The sequence below is a fragment of the Dictyostelium purpureum genome, assembly GCF_000190715.1.
Source record: "Dictyostelium purpureum unplaced genomic scaffold DICPUscaffold_276, whole genome shotgun sequence".
Classification (NCBI taxonomy): Eukaryota; Evosea; class Eumycetozoa; order Dictyosteliales; family Dictyosteliaceae; genus Dictyostelium; species Dictyostelium purpureum.
In genome coordinates, this window is record NW_003519612.1 from 25,132 (window position 1) to 44,468 (window position 19,337).

Here is a 19,337-nt window from a genome sequence, read left to right on the forward strand (position 1 = left end):
AAAAAAAAAGCTAAATATATTTAACACCACACTAAAAACAACACATAAAAAAACACACACACACAAAGAAATAACAAAAACCCATTTTAAATATGATTTATTTTAATTTTGTTTGAAAAAAAAAACCAATTAAATTTTTTTTCATTATATTTTCTTTTTTTTATTTTTTTATTTTATTTTTATATTTTATATTTTATATTTTATATTTTTTTTTTCTTTCTTCAATATATTTAAATACTAATTCTATTTTATAATTCAATAATAATAAAAAATAGTATTTGTATTCATAGATTATAAAAATAATATAATTTTAAATTAAGAAATCAACACCGCTACAGAATATACAGAGATTATTTCTCAAATAATAATAATAATAATTACATATATAAAATAAAATGGATGAAGTATTAGAAATGATTGCTGATGCCGTATCATCATTAGTTATTGCTATAACTGATAGTGAAGAAAAGAATACTCTTTTTGGTGTAAGTAAAACAAAAAAAAAAAAAAAAAAAAAACAAATATTTAAAAAACAAATAATTAATTTAATTTTTATAAATTTTATATTTTTAGGATATGGTACCAGGTGTAGAGTTAATTCAACAAGCAGTTAATGGTATGGCAGAGGCTGCAGAAGAAACATTAACATTAATTGATGATGAATTTAAATATCAATTAGAAGGTACATCAAAGAAATTAAAGAATTCAGCAGGCCAATTATATGTTCATGCTGTTCGTGCTAGAGAAGATCCATGGAATAGAACTCCACAAAAAGATGCAATTAAAGCAGCCAAAGAAATTTTACAAAATGTTGTATTATTAGTATTAATTGAAGAACAATCAAATATTAAAGTATTAGTAAATATTGCAAAGAAAGCAGCAGAAGGTGTAAAGAGAATTGATGAAATTGAAAATATTAAACAATTAGAGATTATGGTTGGAGATGTTAATCAATTACAAGGTGAATTAGTCAAAAGATCACAACGTCGTTCAGAGGGTAGCCACAATCCAGAGCTTCGTTCAAAACTTGAAGATATTGCAACAATGGTTAATATTCTTAGTGAGCAACATCAAGCTTCAGCACGCCAAGTATGCGGCAATCCAAGAGATGAAGTTTTAAAATCCAAGCGTTCAGAACTCTCTTCAAAATTATTAGGTTCAATCGATGATTTAATTTATACAATCAAATTAATTTTCGAAACCAATACCAAGTTTGTAGATTTAGCATTCAAATGGAAACCAATTCGTACAATGGCTGAAGATGAAGTTAATCGTGCTGGTGCAGCATTAGTTGATAATCTCCGTACTCTTCCAAAACAAATTGAAATGGGTAATGGTGCTGCTGCAGCTAGAGAAATTGTTAACAATGCCAATCTTCAAATTTCAAATGCTATCATTGTTGCAAACCGTTGTCAAGATCCAGTTAAAAAGAAGATGTTATTAAAACAAATTGAAGATCTTAAGAAATTAACTCCACAATTAATTCAAGCAATGAAACCAGTATTAGAAAATCCAAATGATGAAGCAGCCAAGAGACATTTAGATAATGTTATTTTCGCCACACAAAAAGCTTCAGAAGCTCTTACTACCGCTGTTGTTTCAAATCCAGCTGAAATCGTTGCTGCATCTGGTGTTTCATTAGCTAGAGAGCTCGACTCACTCGAAGAGGCTATCGCTGCAGGTGATAAGAAACGTGCTGAAGTTTTACTTTCACATATCCCAACTGCCATCGATAAACATATCGAATTAGCCAATGCCCTCTTAGAAAGTGTTACCGATCCAGGTCAACGTCATCAAATAAAGACTGCCATTGCTAAGTTAGAAACCCTTAAACCAAAAATTATTAGCAATGCCAGAAAAGCTATTGATAATCCAAATGATCACGAAGCTCGTAAACAATTATCATCAGATATTAAAGAAGCCAAATCAGCCATTGGTCAAATCTCCCAACCATATGAAATTGTTTCAGCACTCAATACTAAAATTCACAATGATCTCGATAATCTTCTTAAATGTATTGATGAAGGTGGTCCAGAGATGCAATACAAAGGTGTTCAATATGCTAAAGATATTGCCAATCATATCAAGAAACAAATTGAAGCCGCAGAACAATATGCTCAAACTATTACTGATCCAGAACGTAAGAGACAAGTTTTAGAAGCCATTGAAAACCTCAAGAAACTTACTCCACAACTCTTAGAATCAATTAAAGCATGTTTAGCCGATCCAAACGATAAAGAAGCTCGTAGAAGATTAGAAGATGTTATCAGCAGAGTCAAAGAAGCCAGTAGCACTCTTGCTCAAGTTATTCAACCAACTTCTGATGAATTAAAAGAAGAAAAGAGAAAGAGAAACGAAGAGTTGGCTAGAGTTGAAGCTGAAGAAAAAGCTAGAATTCGTGCTGCTGCTCATGCTGCAGAATTAGCTAAAATGGAAGCTGAAGAAAAGAAACGTATTGCTGCTGCTGAAGAAGAAAAGAGACGTCTTGCTGCTGAAGAAGAAGAAAGAAAACGTGCACCAAAATTCAATATCCCAGAAGGTCCAGTTAATAAAGCTGTATATGTTGCTGCCGAAGAAGTCAAAGATGCTCTTCAAAGTAAAGTTCGTGATGGTACACCACTCGGTATTTTAGTTCAATTATCTGATGAAATTGCTCAACAAATGGCTCTTATCAGTAGTTTTGCTGCTCAAGGTGATGTTAAAGGTATGATTATGGCTGCACGTAAGATTGCTGATACCATCAAACAAGTACAACAACAAGCTAAGCATATTGCTGATAATTGTTCAGACGCAAGATTAAAACAAAATGTTTTAACCTATTGCGATTGTGGTGGTAATTTCTCTACACAATTAAAAATTTTATGCGCTGTAAAATCAAATGACTTTAATGACCCAACTGCTGAAGAACAATTAGTAACTTGTGCTCGTGGTTTATCAAATTCCGTTATCAATCTTGTTAAATCTTCAGAAGCTGCTAATATTAAAAAAATTAAAAAATAATTTAATAATATTAAGAATTAAAAAAAAAGAAATCAAATATATAATAAAATTTTTTGTATAGTTTTAAAATAATAATAAAAGGTTTTTATTTAATTTAATTTATTTAAAAGAACAATTGTATTAAACAAATGGTAACAATTACAATTGATGGTATTGAAAATGATTTAAATGCATCGGAGGGTTCATCAACATTTTCACCAGAGGATGTGGGTGCATGTGTAGAGCCTGGATTACTACCTTTGGATGAGTCTTCTTCGCTTCTAGGTGGTTCTTCAGCAGAGATTGGATCTAAATATTCTTCAATCATAATATTTTCAGTTTGATCGTAAATACAAACTTCTTTATGAATTATAAAAAGTGTTAAATCAAAACCAAAAAATTCTCCTTTAAATTCTGGGTATTGAACAGTAATAGAGTTTTTATCAATTGCTGTTACTTTAAATTCGATATCTTTAAGTAATACTTGATATTTGGAAATATCTAAATCAGCGAATGAACCGGCGATTTTAGTTTTACCTCCTTTTTTGTCAAAGGCAACAGTTACATCTTTTTTGGTGTTAAGATAACTTGCTTCTTGATATTTACATGATATTGGTTGTGAAACTATATCTTTATAGGCAATATTGGCTGTAATTGTGAATGATTCACCAATTTTGAATACTGGGGGTTTATAGTCAAACAAATTATTGAAAAGAATAGCACTTTGGTTTCTCACGGTATTAAATGTTGAGGCATATTGATAGGTACCAATTTTAAATTCTGTGTTGAGTTGTTTTAAATCGAAATTATAACCAAATATAGTCCATCCTTCTACCGCTTGTCCTTCAACTCCCTCAGCAGTTGGTCTGTATGCTTTAACAATTGGAGCTTCTTGACAATTGATAAATGAAGCAGCACATACTATTAAAATTATAATTACATTAATAAAAAATTTCATTTTATTTGTGTTTTAATTTTTTGTTTTTGATAAAAATAAAAAATTTTAAAATCTGATATTTATAAAAAATTTTTTTATTTTTTTTTAAAAAGTAAAGTGTCTAATGCACAAAATTGTGAAAATAATGTTGGATATTTTTTTAAATGTTAAGTGTCAAAACACAAAATTGTGAATTTATGAGACTTAAAAAAATAAGTAGCACAAGAGGATTTAACTTCTTTTTTTTATTAATATCTTTATAAATATCTTAAAATTTAAATAGATTTTTTTTTTATTATATTTTAAATTTTATATTTTCATTCTTTTTTATAAACACATTGTTTTCTTCTAATAAATTTATATGCAAAAAAATGCGGAGTAGACAAGCCTTATCTGAATTTTTAATCCATCATTAAAAAAAAAAAAAAACATTTCTCCACCAAAATGCAAATACTGGGGCTGGATTGGATGTTTAATTTTAATTCACTCTCAAACATCCAACAAATAGTGAATTTCAAAAGAATACTAAGAATCAAATGTTCATAGATGATTAATAATAAATAAATCAGTAAATCAAAAAAAATTGATAAATAAATGCAGATTTTATCCTTTTAAAAAATAAATTATAGATACTTTTATTTTTTAAAAAGAAAATTAAATAATAGTTTTTCAAAAAAAAAAATTTAAACTAAATTGATTTTTTAATGGAGCTTTGACAGTCAGTATGATTAGTTTTTGAAACTAATGGATGTTTTTGTAAATGATCTATACTACGAATTAGATCATCAATAAATATTTGGGCCATATCACGACTAAAACCATGTCTAACTAATACTCTTTGAATAACAATGTTTTTTTCAACAATTTTTAATAAATATGAAGCAACTTGCCATCCTCTAATCTTCATTCTTTCAGAAAGATCGTATAAATTGAAATTAACATTTGCATCCTTCTTTAAAGTCCATGCAACCCCTGGGAGAGCTGTTTTACCATCATAAATGATATCGAAAATACCTAGTTTGTTAACTTGTTCACCTATAAATACACCATGACCAACACAGGCATTGTGAATTTTTGCAAATCCATTTCTACCATGACGAATAAAGTTATAGTATTGAGAAACGATAGGACCTGCGGATCTTGAAAAGTTTAATGTAAAATTTTTCATTAATCCACCCAAATAATCGACTTCAAAAACCAAATCATTATGTAAATCTTCTTTTTCTCTCCATACAACCCAGCCTACACCTAATGGTGATAATCCATATTTGTGACCTGATCCATTGATGGACTTTACACGGGGTAGTCTAAAGTCCCAAATGATATTTGGTTGGATAAATGGAGCAACAAAACCACCACTAGCAGCATCGACATGGATGGGAATGTTGATGCCAGTTTCTTTTTGATATTGATCCAATGCATCACTTATACTCTTTACATCTTCATATTGGAGGGTAAAGGTAACACCTAGAGTTGGTACAACACCAATGGTGTTCTCGTCGACTCTTTTCAAAACCTCTTCAGGTGTCATTAAGTAACGATCTTGTTCCATTGGGATTTCTCTTAATTCGATATCGAAATAAAGTGCAAATTTATGCCAACAAATTTGAACTGGTCCAGTAATTAAATTTGGTTTATCTGTTGGTTTACCTTCTTTCTTTCTTTGTTCTCTCCATCTCCATTTCAATGCTAAGCCACCCAACATTGCAGCTTCACTTGAACCAGTAGTTGAACATCCAATAGTATCTGTAGGATTTGGTGAGTTCCATAAATCAGCAATAATGTTGACACATCTATTCTCTATCTCTGCAGTTTGTGGATATTCATCTTTTTCTATCATGTTTTTATCAATACACTTATCCATTAATTCGTGTATATTTTTATCGAGATCAGTTTGGCAAAATGTTGCTAAATTTTGTTTTCCATTAACATCTAGTAATAGTTCATCTAAAATTAAATTCTTTATAACTTCTGGGTCATTGGGTTCATCTTCAAGTTTAAATTTTGAAATTGGTCTGCACGATGCTTCATCAGCATATGAATCATAAAATTTACCTAGATTAAAAAAAAAAAATATTAATTAAAATAAAAGTAAATATTAATTAATTTAAGTTTTTTTTTTACCATTTAATGTCATTGAATAGAATTATTTTTATTTTTGTTATAATTTTATAGTGGTTGTTATTTGTTGTTGCAGTTAAAAAAAATATAATCACTTCAAAAAATTTCTTAAAAATTTTTTTTTTAATTTAATTTAACAAAAATATAAATAAAAAAAAATTTCTATAAAATTTTTTTTTTAATTTAACAAAAATATTAAAAAATAAAAATTTAATCATCCAAATGCTAAACCTTAAAACCCAAAAAATTAAAAATGAAATAAATTTTTTTTTATACATAAATTATTATTATTTTTACATGTTAATTATAAGAATTTATAATAATAAACCATAATTATTATTAATTATCTTAAAATAGATATTATTAAATAATAATCGCTTGCCGACTGTTTAAAAATATCTCTTCCCAAAAATAATTTTTTTATTTTATTTTTTTTTTTTTAAATTTTTTTATTTTTGTGTTTTTAAAATTTATTTTTTTCTTTCAAAATAAATAATATAATAATGATAATAGTTTATTATATCATAGAAAACCAAATAACAAACTAATGAGCATATATCAAAATATTTTAGAAACAATTGGTAATACTCCAATTGTTAAAATTAATAAAATCAATACATTGGATTGCGAAATATGTAGGTATTATAGGTTTTAATAGATTAATCATCAAAAAGTTCAATTTAAATATTAATTATATTTATATAACACAGTGGCAAAATGTGAATATTTTAATTGTGGTGGTTCTATAAAGGATAGAATTGCAATAAAGATGATCAATGAAGCAGAGAAAGAGAATAAAATTAAACCAGGTTTAACAACACTCATCGAACCAACATCAGGTAATACAGGAATTGGACTGGCTATAGTAGCAGCTATAAGAGGTTATAGGATGATAATTACAATACCAGAAAGAATGTCAATTGAAAAGTTGGATGTTTTAAATGCATTGGGTGTGGAGATTTATAGAACCAATAATAATGCATCGCATGATTCTGAAGAAAGTCACTTTGGTTTAGCTAAAAAGTTAAATAAGGAAATACCAAACAGCTTTGTTTTAGATCAGTACAATAACCATTTTAATCCAGAGGCACACTACGAATCAACTGCAAAAGAACTAATAGCGCAATGTGATGGAAAAATAGATATGATATGTTGCGGTGTAGGAACAGGTGGTACAATAACAGGTATAGCTAAAAGAATTAAAGAAACACTACCAAATTGCATAATTGTGGGTATTGATCCAGTAGGTTCCAAAGTTGCTCAACCTTCATCTTTAAATTGTGAAGAAAAATCCTATAAAATCGAAGGTATAGGGCATAATTTTATTCCAGGAGTTTTAAATAGGTCTCTGATTGACCAATGGGTTAAAACTGATGACGCAGAAAGTTTTTTAATGGCTCGTCGTTTAATTAGAGAAGAAGGTTTGCTATGCGGTGGTTCTTCAGGTTCGGCAATGGTTGGTGCTTTAAAAGCTGCTTCACAATTAAAGAAAGGACAACGTTGTATTGTTATTTTACCAGATACAATAAGAAACTATATGACAAAACATTTAAGCAATCATTGGTTATTGGAAAATGGTTTCATTGAAAAAAATCAAATCAATAATAATATATATAATAACAGTAGCGGTAATGGCAAAATGGAAAGAGAAGAGTTAAACAATTTATTAGTATTGGACTTTTTAAATTTAGTTAATGAACCTTTAAAGAAACCCATCTCAGTTAGTGTTGACGCCAATATAGACCAAAATCTTTTAGATTTATTTAAAGATAATTCACAAATACCAGTTTTATCAAATGATAATAAATATTTAGGGTCAATAACTATTGATAGTTTATTATTAAATTATAATAATGGATCAATTAAAAATATTTTACAACAAAATAGTAATAGTAATAATAATAATTTCAAATTAGATTCAAATTTAAATGAAATTTATAATAGCCTATTAAACAACAATAGCAACAACTGTGTATATATTACCAATAACAATAATGAACTATTGTTTTCTATTTCAAAATACAATATATTAAACTTTTTAATAAATAAAAAATAATGGGTATATTTAAATATGCACCATTGGTTATAAAACTTTTTTTTTTGTTTATTCAATTAAAATGGTCCACTTAATTTTTTTATTGTTTTTTTATTTAATCATTAGTTTTTAATCTTTAATTTTTTTAAATTAGATAATCTGTATTCTGAATTATTAGTATGAATAATAAGTATTTTTTTTCATTAAAAAACTATAAATAAAAAAAAAAAAATTTATTTTTTATATTATTTTATAAAAATGATTTTTAGTATGTTTATAAAAAAATTTTAATATTTATAAAATAATTTTTTAATAACTTTTATATTATAATATTTAGGTTCAATTACATCTTTAGGAAACTCTGGTACATTAATGAAACAAAGTGTAGTTTCAGGTGGTAATACCAATTCATTCGGTGGGAATTCAATCTCATCAAAATCTGAATGTTGCCCACCATGCTTAACAGTTTGTTGCCCACCAATTCCCGAAATTAAGCCAATCCCAAAAATCCAACCTATCCCAAACCTTAACTGTTGTTGTTAATTTTTTTTAAAATATTATTATAATTTAAATAAAATTCTTTATATTTTTAAAATATATTATAATTTTGTTCTAATATTTCTTCAAACAATTTTTTTTTTTTAAAAAACAAACTTAATAATAAAAATTAAAGTAAGTGATAGTATTTTATTTATATAAAATTATAAGAAGTAGTAAGGGTTGGGGTAAGGTTGAAACAACCTGTCCATTTTATGAAGTTTTTTTTTTCTTTGATTTAGGACTGATTTGTGTGGAGTGGTTTTGATTGGTGTGTATAACTATTTCAATAGAAGGTTTTTTAAAAAAAAAAGTGAAGAACCAATGGATGGTAGTGGCAATCACCATTATTTTCATAGCTTTCTCCCCAACTTCAAAATTTAAATTTAAATCACCTGAAAGATTAAAAGTGCTTAAAAAATTTTTGCGCATGCTGGGAATCGAACCCAGTTCGCATCCGTGGCAGGGATGCATCATACCACTAGACCACATGCGCTATTTCTTGAGATATGAGAATTTCGACTCCTTTACGGAAAAAGTGGAGATATTATAATTTTATATAAATTTAATATATAAAAATAAATCTAGCAGTGATAATAGTATAGATATAGAAAGCGCAGATGGTGGTAAAGCTGGTAGTGGTAGTAAAAATAGAAAAAGTACTTAGTTTTTTAATTCTTTTTTTTTTTTTGAAAAAATTTAAAACTCCTTTTTATTTAAAGCATATAGGTGCTTTAAATAAAAAGGGGTTAAATTTATTCAAGACAGGATGATAACCAATGGACAAACTCAAATCATTTTTTAATTCAGTGGGATCAATTTATAATGTGCAAACAATAAACAATTTATAAATAAATAAATAAATAAATAAATAAATAAATTAAAAAATAAAAAAATAAATTAATTATAAATAAATAAATAATACAAAATATTAATAAAAATATTTTTACAAAAAAAAAATCAAAAATCAAAAAAAAAAATAAATGTAAAAAAAGAAAAGAGTATGTTGCTGATCAAAATAATAACTCTGTTGATTATTATAAAGTAATTGTCCTTATTCATTACACATCCCCTTCCTAAGTGAAACCTAAAAGCATATTTTTCTTTTTTTTTTTTTTAATAATGAAAAATAAACGATAAAACAATGAAAAAAATAATTTAAAAAATTTTTATTTTTTTTATTTTAATTGTTTTAAATTTATATTAAAATTAGTTTAATTTGTTTATAAAAATATTTATTTGTCTAATTGTGCCTGGATCTTTATAACCAGGTATTTGAGGGTGAGTTTTTTCATAATCCTTATTTCTCCCATAGTTGATTTAAATCTATAAATTGTTGCGCTGTGGTTATTTTGATGATTTGTGAAAATTAAAGTTTAATGGACTTCTTGAAGTGACGAGGTATGATATTACCTAATTTGATGAATAGCTATTAAAACTTCTGTGTTCTTTATCTTCTCTTCCTAAAAACTATTTTATTTCTATCATAATTACTTGGCCAGAGAAAATTAATGATATTTATAAAATAGTTGATGAGATTGATTGGCACAATAAATCAACTACGGTATACTGTTTTGTTATTATATTGGGTGGTTAATTAATATTTAAAGAAAAAATAAAATAAAAAGATTATTAATATATAATTTAATATTAAATAAAATTTTAAATAAAGATATCATACTTAAGTTATGACTTCTTGACGAATTCTGATCTTTCTTATAATTAACTTATCAAATCGAAGATCTCTACTCACTTCCCTTATTCTTTTAACTTCTTTTTTTATTTTCGGTTCTTAATCTGGTTTTGTTAGCTTGACCGATTATTATTTAAATTGTTTGGACTCCTACAATTCAATATATTAAACATTTGAAGTACCACATGAATCACTAATAGATATAACACCACTTGAAACTGCATTTGCTTCACCACCTAAATAACTATTTGAAACACTATTTGAACTACTACTTGAACCAACCACATTTGATTTACTTTTTATATAGCTACTTGAGCCAACCACATTTGATTACTATTAATATAACTTAAAAATTTAAATTTCTTGACCACCGTTTGAATCCCCACGCGAACTACCCCTTTGAACGACCATTTGACCACCCCTTGAACGATTACTTTCACAGCCTTTTCACTGATTACTTGAAACATTATTGGGTCCACCATTTGAACCACTACTTAAATTGCTTGAACCACTTGAACCCTTCTTGAAACATTGCTTAGACCACTATTTGAATCACTGAGCGAACTATCACTTGTAATACGATTATTTAGCAAACCCTTCTGTCTATAAATTATTGATTAGCTGTACAGCTAATACCGAAATATATAGACCAATGTCAATATTATGAAAATAGTGAAATCTATTGTATTAAAAAATGAATTAATAAATTATAAAAAATATTATAAAAGATAAAAAAAAAAGAAAATAATTATTTACCTTTAAAAATAAAATATAACCTGGCTGAATTTTCTATAATTTTAATAATTTACGTCTTGAACCATCATTGGACGTACTGAGCCATAGTGTTCTTCGGCATGATGTGATAAGATAATTGCTCTATCATTTTCAATTGAATTTGGAACAATTTCAATGAAAAAGCTGCTATCAGATTCGACTGATGAAATAATTGTTATTTTAGATTTATATACTTCAGCAGCAGCAATTAATGTTAAGTGGTCACCCCAAGTTCCACTTCTTGCCATTCGGATGCAATACTTATACCAATTTGAAGTATGTGCAAATTGGGATATTCTTGCACCATTTTTAAGGGTTAGATTCTTATTTTTAATGAGCCATGTGGCAATGGCTCTTCTTATTTCCAAACTATGTTCCAAGTCCCCAAAAATTTGGTCAGATAAAGCGTACATCTGACAGTTGCCATCTCCTGGAATTACTCTACTATTCTCTAATTGGTAGAGCTCTAAACGTTGATTTAAACGTCTTATGGCTTCCTCAGGTGGTGATGGCTGTGGATTTTTGACTGCCCCTGAGTTAATACTAGTTGCAGCTGTTGAGATAATTGGGGCTGTACCGGCTGTTAATGTTGGTTGTGGTTGTGATTTTGGCTGTGATATTTGTTGTTGTTGTTGTTCTTCTTCTTCTATTTCGTAATCACGAATACTTTGAAGAAGTTTTTTGTAATCAGGGGTAGATGCTGTGTTTTTTGGTTTTAGTTGTGATTGTGGTTGTGATTGTGATTGTGATAGTGATTGTGGTTGTTGGGATGGGGGCGATTGTGATAGTTGGTCTTGGATATTGATGTGGTTGTTATTGTTGGTTGTTGGTTGTGGTTGTGATAGTGATTGAGGATTTTGTTGTGGTGGGTTATTTTTTTTATGGAAATCCTCATAAAATGCGTCGTCGAGGAACAAGTCTTCGTCATACTCGGTTCCATCTGGGTAGTAGTGTTTGGTGGTGTTATTTTTGATTTTTTTTAAAAACCAATAAAAAATGAAGAAAACTAAAAAACAAATTTCAAAATAAAACATTTTTTTACTATTTACAAATAAAATAAAAATAATTTATTAATAAATAATATATTTTTTTTTTTTTTTTTTATATAATATACAAACAATTATTTAAAAAAAAATAAATAACAAATAACAAATAATATAATAAACTAATTTATTTACAAAATATATTATTTTTTTTTTTTTTTTTTTAATATAAAAAATAAAAATAAAATTATTTACAAAAAAAACAAATGTAATAAAAAGTGAAGTTGGGTGAGGTGTGTAAAAAAAATAAATAATATAATAAAATAATGTTATGCTATGGGTAAAGTTGATTGGTGTAAAAAAAAAAGCAATATAAAATGTAAAATAGTGTGTGTGGTTATGAAAGCTAATATTTTTAATTAAAAAAAAAAAAAAAAAAATTTATAAAACACTTTTTTTTTAATTAAAATTTAAAAAAATTTAAAAAATTTAATAAATTAAAAAATAATATATTAAAAAAAAAAAAAAAAACATTTGGAAAAAATCATATAAATTGCGAACTTAACTTTTATACAGATTACCTTATAATCAACTATATAAAGTAAAGTTTTCATCTTTAAAAAATTTCAAATTTTTAAAAAAAAACAGTTCCTCAATTATAATTGACGATCATCACCATGAATACAAATTATTAGAAAATGGTAATGTAAATATTAAAGATCAAGAGGACGAAGAGAATAGTGGTAAAAATAAATTTTAACAGTGAAAATAGTATATATATAGAAAACGCAGATGGTGGTAAACCTGGTAGTGGTAGTAAAAATAGAAAAGTACTTAGTTTTTTAATTCTTTTTTTTTTTGAATAAATTTAAACCTCCTTTTTATTTAAAGCATTTAGGTGCTCTAAATAAAAAGGGGTTAAATTTATTCAAGATAGCATGATGACCAATGGACAAACTCAAATCATTTTTTAATTCAGTGGGATCAATTTATAATGTGCAAACAATAAACAATTTATAAATAAATAAATAAATTAATAAATAAAAAAATAAATTAATAAATAAATAAATAAATTAATTAATTAATTAATAAATAAATAAATAAATAAATAATTTAATAAATAAATAAAAAATAAAAATAAAATTGAAAAAGAAAATAATTTTTTTTTTAAAATTTAAATTAAATTTTATTTAATTATTTACTTTATTATTTATTTATTTAAAATTAAATTTGGATCAAATTTCCATTTCATCTTTTTCAGTGTTTGTAGAAAAGCTGATAGGAACATCCCATTAGTTATTATCTTTTTTGTCTTTATTATTTCTTTATAACTTTTTTTTTTTTTATTTTTTTTTTTAATAATAAAAAATAAACGATAAAACAATGAAAAAAATAATTTAAAAAATTTTTATTTTTTTTATTATAATTGTTTTAAATTTATATTAAAATTAGTTTAATTTGTTTATAAAAATATTTATTTGTCTAATTGTGCCTGGATCTTTATAACCAGTTTATCGAGGGTGAGTTTTTTTCATAATCCTTATTTCTCCCATAGTTGATTTAAATCTATAAATTGTTGCGCTGTGATTATTTTGATGATGAGTGAAAATTAAAGTTTAATGGACTTCTTGAAGTGACGAGGTATGATATTACCTAATTTGATGAATAGCTATGAAAACTTCTGTGTTCTTTACCTTCTCTTCATAAAACTATTTTATTTCTATCATAATTACTTGGCCAGAGAAAATTAATGATATTTATAAAATAGTTCATGAGATTGATTGGCATTATAAATCAACTACGGTATACTGTTTTGTTATAATATTGGGTGGTTAATTAATATATTTAAAGAAAAAATAAAATAAAAAGATTATTAATATATAATTTAATATTAAATAAAATTTTAAATAAAGATATCATACTTAAGTTATGACTTCTTGACGAATTCTGATCTTTCTTATAAGTAACTTATCAAATCGAAGATCTCTACTCAATTCCCTTATTCTTTTAACTTCTTTTTTTGTTTTCGGTTCTTAATCTGGTTTTGTTAGCTTGACCGATTATTATTTAAATTGTTTGGACTCCTACAATTCAATGTATTAAACATTTGAAGTACCACATGAATCACTAATAGATATAACACCACTTGAAACTGCATTTGCTTCACCACCTAAATAACTATTTGAAACACTATTTGAACTACTACTTGAACCAACCACATTTGATTTACTTTTTATATAGCTACTTGAGCCAACCACATTTGATTACTATAAATATAACTTAAAAATTTAAATTTCTTGACCACCGTTTGAATCCCCACGCGAACTACCCCTTTGAACGACCATTTGACCACCCCTTGAACGATTACTTTCACAGCCTTTTCACTGATTACTTGAAACATTATTGGGACCAACATTTGAACCACTACTTAAATTGCTTGAACCACTTGAACCCTTCTTGAAACATTGCTTAGACCACTATTTGAATCACCGAGCGAACTATCACTTGTAATACGATTATTTAGCAAACCCTTCTGTCTATAAATTATTGATTAGCTGTACAGCTAATACCGAAATATATAGACCAATGTCAATATTATGACAATAGTGAAATCTATTGTATTAAAAAATGAATTAATAAATTATAAAAAAATTATAAAAGATAAAAAAAAAAGAAAATAATTATTTACCTTTAAAAATAAAATATAACCTGGCTGAGTTTTCTATAATTTTAATAATTTACGTCTTGAACCATCATTGGACGTACTGAGCCATAGTGTTCCTCGGCATGATGTGATAAAATAATTGCTCTATCATTTTCAATTGAATTTGGAACAATTTCAATGAAAAAGCTGCTATCAGATTCGACTGATGAAATAATTGTTATTTTAGATTTATATACTTCAGCAGCAGCAATTAATGTTAAGTGGTCACCCCAAGTTCCACTTCTTGCCATTCGGATGCAATACTTATACCAATTTTTAGTATGGGCAAATTGGGATATTCTTGCACCATTTTTAAGGGTGAGATTCTTATTTTTAATGAGCCATGTGGCAATGGCTCTTCTAATTTCCAAGCTATGTTCCAAGTCTCCAAAAATTTGGTCAGATAAGGCGTACATCTGACAGTTGCCATCTCCTGGAATTACTCTACGATTCTCTAATTGGTAGAGCTCTAAACGTTGATTTAAACGTCTTATGGCTTCCTCAGGTGGTGATGGCTGTGGATTTTTGACAGCAGTTGAAATAGTTGGGGCTGTAGCGGCTGTTAATGTTGGTTGTTGTTGTGATTTTGGCTGTGATTCTTGTTGTTGTTGTTGTTGTTGTTCTTCTTCTTCTTCTATTTCGTAATCACGAATATTTTGAAGAAGTTTTTTGTAATCAGGGGTGGATGCAGTGTTTTTTGGTTTTGGTTGTGATTGTGATTGTGGTTGGGATTGTGATTGTGATAGTGGTTGTGGTTGTTGGGGTGGGGGCGATTGTGATAGTTGGTCTTGGATTATGTTGTGGTTGTTATTGTTGTTTGTTGGTTGTGGTTGTGATAGTGATTGAGGATTTTGTTGTGGTGGGTTATTTTTTTTATGAAAATCCTCATAAAATGCGTCGTCGAGGAACAAGTCTTCGTCATACTCGGTTCCATCTGGGTAGTAGTGTTTGGTGGTGTTATTTTTGATTTTTTTTAAAAACCAATAAAAAATGAAGAAAACTAAAAAACAAATTTCAAAATAAAACATTTTTTTACTATTTACAAATAAAATAAAAATAATTTATTAATAAATAATATATTTTTTTTTTTTTATATAATATACAAACAATTATTTACAAAAAAATAAATAACAAATAACAAATAATATAATAAACTAATTTATTTACAAAATATATTAATTTTTTTTTTTTTTTTTTTAATATAAAAACTAAAAATAAAATTATTTACAAAAAAAACAAATCTAATAAAAAGTGAAGTTGAGTGAGGTGGGTAAAAAAAAAAATATAATAAAATAATATTATGCTATGGGTAAAGTTGATTGGTGTAAAAAAAAGCAATATAAAATGTAAAATAGTGTGTGTGGTTATAAAAGCTATTATTTTTAATTAAAAAAAAAAAAAAAAAAATTTATAAAACACATTTTTTTTTAATTAAAATTTAAAAAAATTTAAAAAATTTAAAAAATTTAATAAATAAAAAAATAATATACTAAAAAAAAAAAAAAACAATTGGAAAAAATCATATAATTTGCAAACTTAATTTTTATACAAATTACCTTATAATCAACTATATAAAGAAAAGTTTTCATCTTTAAAAAAAATTTCATTATAAATTTTTTTTTTTTTTTTTTTTCTTTTCTTTTCTTTTCTTTTCTTTTCTTTTCTTTTCTTTCCCTTTATTCCAACCAAAAACTTTTAAAATTCTTTTTTTTTTTTTTTTTCAACTATGTTTTTTATAAAAAAAAAAATTTACCAAAAAAATTACAAAATAAAAAAAAGTTATAAAATTTTTTTTAAAAAAAAGGGGGAAAATTCAAAAAAAAAAAAAAAACAAATTTCATCCCCCAAAGGAAAATGACCAAAGAAATTTGATTAAAAGGTTATTTAAAAAAAAACAACATTTCCAATCTAACAACACCACCTACAGCTCCAATAACAACACAAAAAGAACTCTATATAGACAAAATATGGAGTGTTACAAATGTAAAGTTATTTGAAGAGGGACTAGATTCTGATTTTGAATGTAAGTGTTTAAGATTGGCAAAAACACATATTGGTTAAAAAGCTAGTATTTTATCAAGCCCTTTAAGAAGAAGAATAAGGAAATTGATTAGAAATTTACAGTCATTAACAAACTTTAATTCAAAAATTTATAAAATGGGGAATTAGACCACATTAATCAAATTATTTTTTTCAATAATATTAAAATAAAAAAACTATAATTTTAATATAAAAAAATAATTTATTTTTACTTTTCTTTCATTTTTTTTTTATACCTCATTTATTTTCTTGATTTTTTTGTGATACTATTCCTTTACTATAATTTATTTTAATAACAATACTTTTATATTAAAATTAGTTTATTAAAGTAGTTAAATAAATCAAAACAAAAATACAAATTAAAATTAAATAAAAATTTAATTATATTATTTATCTATTTAATAAATGATGTTTTTTTATTTTTAATAATCTTAAAATAAAAATTTTATATTCCCCAAATATTGAATCTGTTTATAGATAAAAATAAAAAACTATTTATTGTTAAAATATTTTTTATAAAAAATCCTTCAAATAAATACATAAGAGCTATTATTAGTTTACGATAAAAATGAATTTAATCTTTTTTAATTTTTATTTTTTTATTGCTATCACTGTTGCTATCTTCACACTGCTGCTGGTACTGCTGCCCTGCTGCTGGTACTGCTACTGTTACTGCTACTGATGCTGGTACTGCTGGTACTGTTGCTTCCCCTGCTGGTACTGCTGCTGCTGCCCCTGCTGCTGGTACTGCTGCTACCCCTGCTGGTACTGTTACTGCTACTGCTACTGGTACTGCTGCTACCCCTGCTACCCCTGCTGGTACTGCTGCTGCCCCTGCTGCCCCTGCTGCCCCTGCTGGTACTGCTGCTACCCCTGCTGGTGCTGCTACTGGTACTGCTACCCCTGCTGGTACTGCTACTGTTACTGCTACTGCTGCTACCCCTGCTACCCCTGCTGGTACTGTTGCTTCTCCTGCTGGTACTGCTGCTACCCCTGCTGGTACTGCTACTGTTACTGCTACTGCTGCTACTGCTGCTACTGCTGCTACTGCTGCTACCCCTGCTACCCCTGCTACCCCTGCTACCCCTGCTACCCCTGCTACCCCTGCTGCTTGTACTGTTACTGCTACTGCTGCTGCCCTGCTACTACTGCCCCTGATACTACTGCTGCCCCTGCTACTGCCCCTGATACTGCTCTGCTGCTGATACTGCTGCTGCTGCTGATACTGCTGCTGCCCCTGCTGCTACTGTCACTGTCACTATCGAACATATGGTGTTTGATATTGATCTTTTAAGAAATCGAAAAAAGCTGAAATTAAATAACCATCATTTGTAGAAAGAAAACTGAATGCTTTTGGTTCTTGTACTTTATCAGTTCTACCAGGACGACCTACCTTATGACTATATTGTTCGAAATTTCTTGGGAAATGATAATTGATAACATTATGAATATCTTCAATGTATTAGGTTTAATATTTTATTTTAAAAGCATAACTCTTTGATCTTATTGAATAAAATAATTGTTTTTGCTGCTTTGAGTTCTAATTTAAAAGTTTGACAAATATTAAATTGTATTTTGTGGTGAGTTATTAATTGATATGTTTATTAATATGATTGAGTTATGGTAATAATTCCGATGAACCTATTCTCAAACGAATCTATGGATATTTAATTAATCCAATCTTTAGTAACCTCTTTCATAGATTCTGGGAAAATAACAGAGAGTAAAATATTTTGATAATCTCCTTTAATTAATTAATTTGAGTAGGGTTTTGTTTTAATTATGGTAATAATGCGCATTTTATCATCCTCGTCAAAAACCAACATTGTTATATTATTGTTGTTGTTGCTTTCATTATGTTTGAAATTGAGTTAATAATTTAAATTTTAAATTAGAATATTTCTATTATAAAATGTTCATATCATATTAAAAGAAAACTTAATATAATTTAAATTATAATTTATTTTTATTAAAATTATTTTTTTTTAAATTTTTACTTTTTTTTGAAAATTTTAAAAATTTTTAATTTTTTTTTTTGGGTTAAAATTAAATTAAAGCGCTCAATGGAACATATTAATATACAGGATTTAGTATTAGAAAGAAATCATTTAAAACTAAATGACAGTAACAGTATTTATAATAACTTGTATAATGTTGATAACCTTAATATAATTCAAAGATCTTTAATATATAATAAACTCAATAATAATAATAAAAATGAAAATTGTAATAATAGTGTAAATAGTAATAATAATAAAGATTCCCAAAACAATAGTGTAAATAGTAATAATAATAAAGATACCCAAACATTTAGTAACAATAGTGAAATTAAAGAAAATATATATAATAACATCAATTACAATAGTAATAATGAAAACCAAAATAATAATATAAATAACACTACAAATAGTGAAAACAATAAAAATAGTTTAAACTCAATAGATTTAGATTTATATAAAGATAAGTTAATAATATTGGATAAGGATAACAAATATCCATTGCCGCTTTAAAGGATGAAATTTTATTTGGAAAAA

The 19,337-nt window shown here is 26.6% G+C and overlaps 7 protein-coding genes across 7 annotated transcripts; 4 read left to right on the plus strand and 3 right to left on the minus strand.

Moving 5' to 3' along the window:
- Nucleotides 1-197: 197 nt before the first annotated feature.
- DICPUDRAFT_49816 (uncharacterized protein) lies at nt 198-3,076 on the plus strand. The gene is made up of 2 exons (XM_003291381.1): nt 198-485; nt 574-3,076. Exons 1-2 carry the CDS (start codon nt 396-398, stop codon nt 2,998-3,000), a joined length of 2,517 nt encoding a protein of 838 aa, XP_003291429.1. The 5' UTR covers nt 198-395; the 3' UTR covers nt 3,001-3,076.
- A 27-nt stretch (nt 3,077-3,103) lies between these two features.
- Nucleotides 3,104-3,937, minus strand: DICPUDRAFT_82105 (uncharacterized protein; the record flags this gene model as incomplete). The annotated part of the gene is made up of 1 exon (XM_003291388.1): nt 3,104-3,937. One exon carries the CDS (start codon nt 3,935-3,937, stop codon nt 3,104-3,106), a length of 834 nt encoding a protein of 277 aa, XP_003291436.1.
- Nucleotides 3,938-4,604: 667 nt separating this feature from the next.
- Nucleotides 4,605-6,053, minus strand: GADC (uncharacterized protein; the record flags this gene model as incomplete). The annotated part of the gene is made up of 2 exons (XM_003291389.1): nt 4,605-5,971; nt 6,041-6,053. 2 exons carry the CDS (start codon nt 6,051-6,053, stop codon nt 4,605-4,607), a joined length of 1,380 nt encoding a protein of 459 aa, XP_003291437.1.
- A 531-nt stretch (nt 6,054-6,584) lies between these two features.
- DICPUDRAFT_89388 (uncharacterized protein) lies at nt 6,585-11,050 on the plus strand (the record flags this gene model as incomplete). Its single annotated transcript, XM_003291382.1, has 4 exons — nt 6,585-6,672; nt 6,748-7,539; nt 8,410-8,469; nt 11,031-11,050. 4 exons carry the CDS (start codon nt 6,585-6,587, stop codon nt 11,048-11,050), a joined length of 960 nt encoding a protein of 319 aa, XP_003291430.1.
- Nucleotides 11,051-12,385: 1,335 nt separating this feature from the next.
- On the plus strand, nt 12,386-13,895 carry DICPUDRAFT_156039 (uncharacterized protein; the record flags this gene model as incomplete). Its single annotated transcript, XM_003291383.1, has 3 exons — nt 12,386-12,399; nt 12,708-12,802; nt 13,828-13,895. The coding sequence occupies 3 exons, from the start codon at nt 12,386-12,388 to the stop codon at nt 13,893-13,895; spliced, it is 177 nt and encodes a 58-aa protein (XP_003291431.1).
- A 927-nt stretch (nt 13,896-14,822) lies between these two features.
- On the minus strand, nt 14,823-15,254 carry DICPUDRAFT_11157 (uncharacterized protein; the record flags this gene model as incomplete). Its single annotated transcript, XM_003291390.1, has 1 exon — nt 14,823-15,254. A coding segment is annotated over one exon (432 nt), but the record flags the coding sequence as incomplete, so codon positions are not given.
- A 2,230-nt stretch (nt 15,255-17,484) lies between these two features.
- Nucleotides 17,485-19,313, plus strand: DICPUDRAFT_82110 (uncharacterized protein; the record flags this gene model as incomplete). Its single annotated transcript, XM_003291384.1, has 2 exons — nt 17,485-17,547; nt 18,861-19,313. The coding sequence occupies 2 exons, from the start codon at nt 17,485-17,487 to the stop codon at nt 19,311-19,313; spliced, it is 516 nt and encodes a 171-aa protein (XP_003291432.1).
- Between the last annotated feature and the right edge of the window lie 24 nt (nt 19,314-19,337).

Bases quoted from the DNA above. Each gene is read 5' to 3' on its own strand.
- DICPUDRAFT_49816 (XM_003291381.1), top strand. From the start codon at position 396: ATGGATGAAGTATTAGAAATGATTGCTGATGCCGTATCATCATTAGTT. The intron at 486-573 runs GTAAGTAAAACA...TTATATTTTTAG, and splicing joins AAAAGAATACTCTTTTTGGT to GATATGGTACCAGGTGTAGA.